Source organism: Cloeon dipterum, chromosome 4, assembly GCF_949628265.1.
Source record: "Cloeon dipterum chromosome 4, ieCloDipt1.1, whole genome shotgun sequence".
Lineage (NCBI taxonomy): Eukaryota > Metazoa > Arthropoda > Insecta > Ephemeroptera > Baetidae > Cloeon > Cloeon dipterum.
The window spans coordinates 23754247-23762079 of record NC_088789.1 but is presented as its reverse complement, the minus strand read 5'-3'; the positions used below and the strand labels follow the sequence as shown (position 1 = coordinate 23762079).

Here is a 7833-nt window from a genome sequence, read left to right as displayed (position 1 = left end):
TCATATTTATCACCTTCAGCAGTTTTTTTCTGCACAGACAGACCAGATGGGTGTTTCTCTAAAACAACAATATGAATTTTTACGATTTTTTCGTAACGGTAAACTATAATTTATGTACCGCTACAGTTTTTTTTCAGCAGACACTTAAGTTGAAAGATAATAATGAGACACGTCTTCGAGTTTCCTCGTTTAGCAAGCCTTGAACAATATCTTTAAAATATGAAAAAATATTTTTTTAAAGAAAATAGATCGATAGACGAAACAGAACGTGAGATAATTTAATTTATGCTTGGAAACCATAGTGGTTGGTGCAATTCATCATGAATCACGCCATTGGATTTATGTTTGTATTATTTTTCTAAAACGTGTGAATTCCATAAAAATAAATATAGTTCGCAATTTAGAAATGATAATAAGTATAATCTTTGGGTAAGTTGGGATTTCCAGATGTTTTTTTTTTAGCGTAATTGAGTTCAAAACTAACCTTCAAGATCCGACCCTGACGTGACCCTGAGAGTCAAAAGACGATAAAGTAACCAAATTCCTGCGTAAAGTCTGGCTAAAAATACCTAAAGTGTGATTTGCGCTTATTTTTTGGTCTTTTGGTGTCTATACAAGTAATTGAAACACAGAAAAAGTTATTCTATATAATATGCATGTCTTAAATTCCCAACCCTTTTGGACAAATTTTTTTCTCAATATTATGACTTCAGTCAGAGCAGTCGAAACGAACTGGAGATTAAATTTAACAATAATTATATTTCCCACCGCGGAGGATGCCTTTTCTCAGACTGAAATAAAAATAATTAAAATTATATTTTGCAATGAGAGCTAAAATAATTTAACTATTGCCTTTTGGTCAGAAAAATCAATTTATTCCAAATAAAAATAAATACAACCTAGATTCTGGCTTAGCTTAAAACAAAGAAAAATGTATTTCCTTCGACATAATGTTGCACATTTAAACTTGAAGTCACTCGTCACGATGACACTTGAGGTGACTAATCAATCTGTATTTACTCTCAAAGGCCTTATTGCACATGTCGCAGAAGACGAGTGCCGCAGCTGCGTCGTTTTCCTTCGCGTTGTCGTGCATAATGCGCTGTTTCTCGCGCTTCGCCGGTTTGTCCTGGTGGTGAGCCTTGCTCGCGTGCAGCCGCAGCATCGCTTCGGAGGTGAACACGTAGGAGCAGGAGCCGCACTTGAGTGGCAATTTCTCGTGGCTGGTTCGAATGTGGTGTTTCAGGAAGGTGGCTTTGGCGAATTTCTTGGGACACAGCCTGCAGCTGAACGGATTGAGCACCTTGTGCGAGCGCAAGTGCGTATTGAGCCGCTCCTTCACTTTGAATCTCTTGTCGCAGAACTCGCACTCGTGCGGGCTCTCCTCCGAGTGCACAGTGGCCTTGTGTCTCGTCAGGTGCGACTTGAGTTTGTAACTCTTGCTGCACTCGTCGCACTCGAATTTGCGCGGATTATTAGGATTTTTCACGTATAGTTCTTGAAAGGGGTCGAATGTTTCTGTCAATCCAGTGTCCACGGCGACGGCGGAGTCTTGGGATGAGAAATTGACCACGTCGATTTCCGTTGTTTGTTGCGATGAGGGGAGCCTTGGACGACCGAACATGCGTTCGTTGCTCTGGTTCTGGACACCTGCAAATTTGTAAAAATCAGCGATTTTTAATGTAAAATTTAATTTATAATTTATTGGCTTAAATCTTCAAGTCGGTAATTTAAGATTTAAAAAAAATGCACCAAAAATGGGCCAGCAACAGCAAATCTCTTAAAAATAAAATTTACAGCAAATTCGTATTTTGAATAAATTAGAATTTGTCATTATAGAATGGAAGACAAAAATTGATCTGAGTAAGGGTTTGAAAATATACAGTCCCAGGAATCATGAATTTTATTACAGATTTTTTACTTCACACCGCAGCATAAATTGTTTTGGCTTAAAAATTCGATTGAAGCCACCAGGCAGTATTTATTGTGCGACTCTTATTCGTCAGTAAGTGATATGTACATGTGTTTGCATAATAATGTTATTTAATTTATAATTGCTCTGTAGACGGCAAGCGTCAAAATATCTTTAAAAATTAATCTTGAAATTTTGATTTAAATTTGGCCCAATCGCAACAAAAACATGGGATTTTCTTTGGAACATTGACTTCCCTTCCAAATGCCAAAGTATTTGCTCTAGATATGACCCTTAAAATAAACAACCTTTTGACCCTCCAATAATATGATGATATTTTTTGTACGTCCGCTACGCGGTTCTGATAAAGAAACTGTTTTTTTTTTTAATTTTTGTTAGGAATATTTTAAACGCTTTAAAATTAAAAAACAACTTGTACTTCTTTCAACCTGTCTTGATTTCGTGCGATAAAATTTAATATAGGCACTAAAATACAAATTAACAAATTAGAAATTTCATCGATTATTTTGTGAAATTTGTGAAAATTGAAAACGTTGCATTTTTCCTCCAATAATTGGAAGTAGTTAACCAGGAATTTGATATGAAGTAAAAAATTACTGAAAAATACCAGCAAAGTTTTTTTAAAAAATGAATTAATTACGCTAATTGGGCCAGAAAAAACTCGCAAAATTACAGGAAGCAAAAAAAGAGAGCTCAAAATTGCCCATATTTCAAACTTCAAAGCCTGGCCAATGCTTAAAATGAAATAAAATTAATTATAAAATGCAAATTTCGAGACCTGAGGTGCTGGGGCTGTCTGGGAGCGGCAGTGAGATTGTGGTCCTCCGCTGGTTGCCACAGGCGGGAGGACTATTATTGCTCTCGTTCGGCATCACAGGCGATTGGCAGCCTGGGCCGAAGATGCTGTAAAACGGGTCCAGCGTCGGCGTCGGCGCCGACAGACCCAACAGGTAGGGGTGTCTGCTGAAGAAGTCGTCAAACTGCGGGGTGCGCAGCGGAACGGGTGCGTACAAGAATTTGTTGGCCAGCACGATCAGGGCCAGGCACAGATCGTTCTGCGTGTGCTGGAACATCAGGTGGTGCTGCAGGGAGAGCAGACAGTCGAACGGCTGCGCGTTGCACAAGCAGCAAAATATCGACTCCTGCATTTAGAAGAAAAAAAATGTGTTTCTTTAAATTTCTGGGATGCAATTTAACTGCGGAAAAAATCTGAAATAATTGTAAAATTAAGTTTAAATTAAAAAATATTTTTAATTTAGTAAATTTTACTTAATATTAAGCTTCTGATGAAAATTTAATTAAAAATCTAACTGTCTGATTTATAGCCGATTTGTAAATTTCATAACACAATTCGTTACAGTAAATAATTTAGATTAAAATTATTTACCATTTCCTGATATTATTTCTTCCTTGCCGTATTGCTGCACGCCACCAAAATTAAAAAAGAGATCAAAGCTGGCAAACTGAAAATTAAATTAATTAAATCAAGTAAGAAATCGAGCTCAAGTACACACATGCATAACAGTTCCGCGTACACATGTAGAAATAACTCTAAAAAAATACAAATTTCGCTTTTTACAGTACATTTTTTATACTATTCATCACTAGATTGAATTTTAATTGCAATTTTATTGAAAAATTACAGTTTTATGTGAATTGTCACTCTTTATAAATGGGTGGCAAAAACTTAAAAGTTGCTGCCGCAAATGAAATACGGCATCTATTCTTCTTAATTAATTTTCCCAACATAATTGCAGACTAAATTTAAAACCATCACGAAAATAAGCTATTACCATAAAACAATTTTCATACGCCTGCCTCCATTCCGCGTGAGCATTGAATGAGAACTTCTGTATGAGATAGAACTTCCTCTTTCCCTACCGACCGGAACTCAACTTTCGACTTGTTTTTGGCATTTTTGGGCTGTTTGCCCAGCAAGTTGGTTGCTTGATCCCCTGCCTGTCTCACGTTCCGCCCGTTAAAGCAAGGTCAAGACTCCTCTCGCCCCTCTCCCCGTTGAGCAAAAATATGCATTGCAAGAACGTGCAACGCATTTGGCCGATGCTTTATGGCGTCTCTTCTTTTTGCACGTCACAACTTAAGTTCAAGGTTCCGAACTTCGTTCAAAAATGCAAACCCTAAGATACGAGACTCGCTTTTTAATTATCGTGCTGTTTCTAAATGAAAAAAATTATCAGTCTACTCTGCGAGTAAAAAATTAAATTTCTTTGCGACAATAATTTCTGCAAGAGGATTCGTTTAATGGCGATCAGACCGAGAATTTGAATCAATCTGTTGTGAAGTGCGTTAATGTTGCCACACTGAATGCTTTCTTCCCATTTTCAATGTCTTAACCGACGCATTATAAAATAAATCACAGTTTGTATGAGTTCCTGTCGGATTTTTACCGGCGCAACGCTGAACAAAGCAACCACGTGAGTTTAAATGCCCTGTCAGCAAATTCGCACGCTATTGGCTGAGAGTTCACTGACCCACTAACAGCGTTTCCTGATTGGCCGCAGCTCTCTGTTATTATTGTGCATCAGCTGATCATCTCGCACTTTAAATCCGTCTAGAACAGGTCGAGAAGCAACAGTTTGGCTGGACATTATTTAAAGTTAATAATTGTAAGAAAATGTTGGCCTCCGCCGCGACAAAGCAGCTGGTCCAGCTGTGCCGGCCAGCATCCGGCGTGTTGCTGCAGCGGTGGTTCGCGCAGCAAGCGTCCGACTCGGTGGTCATCAGCCGGCTGCAGGACAAACACAATGGCATCGCCGTGCTGGGCATGAACCGTCCGGAGGCGAAGAACGCGTTCGGCAAGGCGTTTGTGCAGCAGTTCACGGACGCCGTGAAGATCGTCAAGCACGACCAGTCCATCCGGATTCTGATCGTACGCAGCCTGGTGCCTGGCGTGTTCTGTGCCGGCGCCGACCTGAAGGAGCGAGCCACCATGACAGACAGGCAGGCTTGCATTCCTTTCTGAGTGCCATTTTTTAAATAAAATGTTCAAAATTCTTGGAATATATTCAGCAAAAAGGTTTTTTCTAATTTTACATCTTTCGATCGAAAATTTATAACTGAAAGAAATTGCTCTGTATTTCTTAATGAACAATGTGATTTTTTTGCAGGGAGGTGGTCGAGTTCGTCAACCGATTGCGGAAGCTGACGACGTCGGTGGAGAAGCTGCCGATGCCAACGATTGCGGCCGTGGACGGTGCGGCCCTCGGGGGCGGGCTCGAGCTGGCCCTTGGCTGCGACCTGAGGGTGGTGGCCTCCAACGCAAAGCTGGGCCTCGTGGAGAGCAGACTGGCCATCATCCCCGGCGCCGGCGGCACGCAGCGTCTGCCCAGGATCGTCGGCGGGCCGCTGGCCAAGGAGCTGCTCTTCACCGGACGCATCTTCGACGGCAAGAAGGCCCGCGAATACGGCATCGCCAACCACGCGCCTGAGCAGAACGACGCCAAGGACGCAGCCTTCCTCAGGGCCATGCAGCTGGCCGAGGAGATCCTGCCGTCAGGGCCGATCGCCCTGAATCTGATCAAGACCGCCGTCGACGCGGGACTGCAGACGAGCATCGACCAGGGGTACAAAATCGAGGAGCAGTGCTACGCGCACGTCGTGCCCACCAGGGACAGAATTGAGGGGCTCCTGGCTTTCAAGGAGAAAAGGGCCCCGAGGTTCACCGGCGAGTGATTAAATCCGTCCTAATTTTGATATTTGAAAGGTGCCAATATTCGTTATTTGGGAAAGTCTTGGTGAACAGATAGCGCCACCGTTTGTAAACAGTTCTCGGGTACTTCCATTGTGATTTCAGATTTAATTCTTGGCGCAAAAAATGTAATTAGTAATAATTTTTGACCGATTTTGGTTTTCGGCACATCAAACAAGAAAACCACTTCAAAATTTTAAATTACCATCTTTTGGCAGCTGTGATCACCACAGAATTTCCCAATAATCGGCGAATTGTTACAAATCAACGCTTTATAGCATTTTCCAGTCGCTCAATTGTAAATGAATATTTGTCTTGTATCATTAAATGAAACGAGATCGTTATTATTTTTGAATAATATGGGTATAATTTTAACTCACAGCAAAAGAAAATCAGTCTTCAAACTGATTGGAAAAATATATGTGCGAAATCGGGAAATATTTTTCACAAAATTCCCAGAAGCTCGGAAAGCTGCTTTCTTGTGTCATCAGGGGATGTGACTTTGTGGCCTACTGTCTTTTCATGGTTGAAAATTTCGTGATCATTTCCTCCTTCGTCGGTTTTGTCACCGAAAAAATGGATTTCATCATAGTTTTCAGGCAAAATGTATTTTAAGCAGTAGGTTTTGTCCCATCCAGTTGGAAAAACATCAAAGCTGATTTGCCCTCCTGATGATATAATTTTAGAAAATTAACTTTAACCATTTAAATCCTTATACCAATGCTGTAGGTGAGGCCCAAGTCAGGGAACTGCGTCCGAAGCGCTTCGACAAACTTCTTTCTTATGTTGTGGACGGCGTCGTATTCGCCGAATTGGTCCCTTTCGGCTTGGCTGCAACTTCTTCCTACGGGACACACGTTGACCAGACCATTGCGGAACTCGATGAAGGTGCCTCTCTTCACAGGCAGTTCGATTTCAGACATGTATCGCAAGGAGAAGTTGATGAAGCGCTGCAACTTTTCCTCACCGACATAGTTTTGGATGGACTAATTTGATCTTTTCAGTAATTATTCATGTCACATTCAAGATTAGAATTACCTCTTGGCCGATTTTCTCTCCATTTTTGTAGGCAACAAGTCCATTTTCAGAAAAGACAAAATTGCACTTTTTGACAACTGGAAAAAATGTGTTATTTTAAACACAATAGTTTTCTTTTTAATAACAAAAACCTACTATCCATGCCACCAGTTTGCTCAGCAATTTTGCTCAAGTCAGATCCTCCAACCAAGCCGATATCACACTTTTGCTTCACTTTTTCAAACAGGAATGTTTCCATTTCTTTCGTTATCACCTGATTTACAGTTTAGTGCGTAAGCGTTCACAATACATTTTTGTATTTAAAATTTACCTTTCGGGGCGCTGTAAGCGTGCCGTCCACGTCAAAAAGACAAATAATCCGTTTTCCACTCATTGCTGAAGTGCCAACAAACTTTATCTGGATTTGTTTGTGAAAAGAGGAAAAATGAAAGAATGGAGTACGTGGAACTAAGCTGCGAATAAGGGTGTGCATGCAATCTGTGGAAGATAAAAATATTTTATGAGAAAGATAAGTTGATAATTAGCAATAGGACTTCCTATATAACATATTTATTGATTCTCGCTATAAATCGATGGTTAATATGAAGACCGCACTTCTAAAATTAATTTGAAAAAATTGCGAGGAAGAAGGAAATTGTTTTTTTATATTTTCTGGAAATAGAAAATGCTTAGAAAATCACTTAAAACTGTCAATTCAAATTAATCTGCAAAATATACTGCAATAATCATCAATTTCAATAAATAAAATGTAGTTGTATAATTTTATATTATGTATGTAATGTATTTCGATTTTTTTGTCCATATATAGCAGTCGCATTATTTGAGTTTGTCCTCTGTGAATTCACAAAGAAAAATAAAGCGAAACAAATTTATTCACTTCTGCTGTTATTAATATTAAATTTCTGCAAAAATTAACACAAAAAATACCCACTGCAAGAATTTTGCCGGTGCACTGGTGTACAGTTGTCACTTTCCTGACGCAAGTTCTTCGGCAATGTTATGATTGTGACAGCTTCCCTCCCCACCGATCCAACACCTAGCGACACTAGGCGGCGGAAGGCCGAACGATAGCCACCCGTGCTTTGTAAGGCGCGAATCCAAGAGGGGGAAACTCTGCTGAAGAAGAAAAACCACGTTCTCGAAATTCAAGAAG

The 7833-nt window shown here is 40.1% G+C and overlaps 3 protein-coding genes across 3 annotated transcripts; 1 reads left to right on the top strand and 2 right to left on the bottom strand.

The window, feature by feature from the left end:
• Positions 1–896: 896 nt before the first annotated feature.
• Positions 897–3417, bottom strand: LOC135942774 (zinc finger protein 524-like). Its single transcript, XM_065489079.1, has 3 exons — positions 3321–3417; positions 2712–3075; positions 897–1650 (listed from the first exon to the last, which is right to left on the bottom strand). Exons 1-3 carry the CDS (start codon positions 3321–3323, stop codon positions 974–976), a joined length of 1044 nt encoding a protein of 347 aa, XP_065345151.1. The 5' UTR covers positions 3324–3417; the 3' UTR covers positions 897–973.
• Positions 3418–4462: 1045 nt separating this feature from the next.
• Positions 4463–6000, top strand: LOC135943677 (methylglutaconyl-CoA hydratase, mitochondrial). The gene is made up of 2 exons (XM_065490333.1): positions 4463–4894; positions 5062–6000. Exons 1-2 carry the CDS (start codon positions 4569–4571, stop codon positions 5624–5626), a joined length of 891 nt encoding a protein of 296 aa, XP_065346405.1. The 5' UTR covers positions 4463–4568; the 3' UTR covers positions 5627–6000.
• Pmm2 (phosphomannomutase) lies at positions 5990–7766 on the bottom strand. The gene is made up of 6 exons (XM_065490334.1): positions 7612–7766; positions 6991–7157; positions 6816–6933; positions 6681–6757; positions 6361–6628; positions 5990–6310 (listed from the first exon to the last, which is right to left on the bottom strand). The coding sequence occupies exons 2-6, from the start codon at positions 7150–7152 to the stop codon at positions 6087–6089; spliced, it is 849 nt and encodes a 282-aa protein (XP_065346406.1). The 5' UTR covers positions 7153–7157; positions 7612–7766; the 3' UTR covers positions 5990–6086.
• Positions 7767–7833: the final 67 nt, after the last annotated feature.

Excerpts from the sequence above, each read along its gene's own strand:
- LOC135942774 (XM_065489079.1), bottom strand. Across the intron at positions 1,651-2,711 it reads AGACAGCCCCAGCACCTCAG|GTGTCCAGAACCAGAGCAAC; the intron begins GTCTCGAAATTT and ends ACAAATTTGCAG.
- LOC135943677 (XM_065490333.1), top strand. The coding sequence starts at position 4,569 with ATGTTGGCCTCCGCCGCGACAAAGCAGCTGGTCCAGCTGTGCCGGCCA. Across the intron at positions 4,895-5,061 it reads CGAGCCACCATGACAGACAG|GGAGGTGGTCGAGTTCGTCA; the intron begins GCAGGCTTGCAT and ends ATTTTTTTGCAG.
- Pmm2 (XM_065490334.1), bottom strand. The coding sequence starts at position 7,152 with ATGCACACCCTTATTCGCAGCTTAGTTCCACGTACTCCATTCTTTCAT. Across the intron at positions 6,758-6,815 it reads GCAAACTGGTGGCATGGATA|TTGTCAAAAAGTGCAATTTT; the intron begins GTAGGTTTTTGT and ends CATTTTTTCCAG. Across the intron at positions 6,629-6,680 it reads GAGAGAAAATCGGCCAAGAG|TCCATCCAAAACTATGTCGG; the intron begins GTAATTCTAATC and ends AGATCAAATTAG.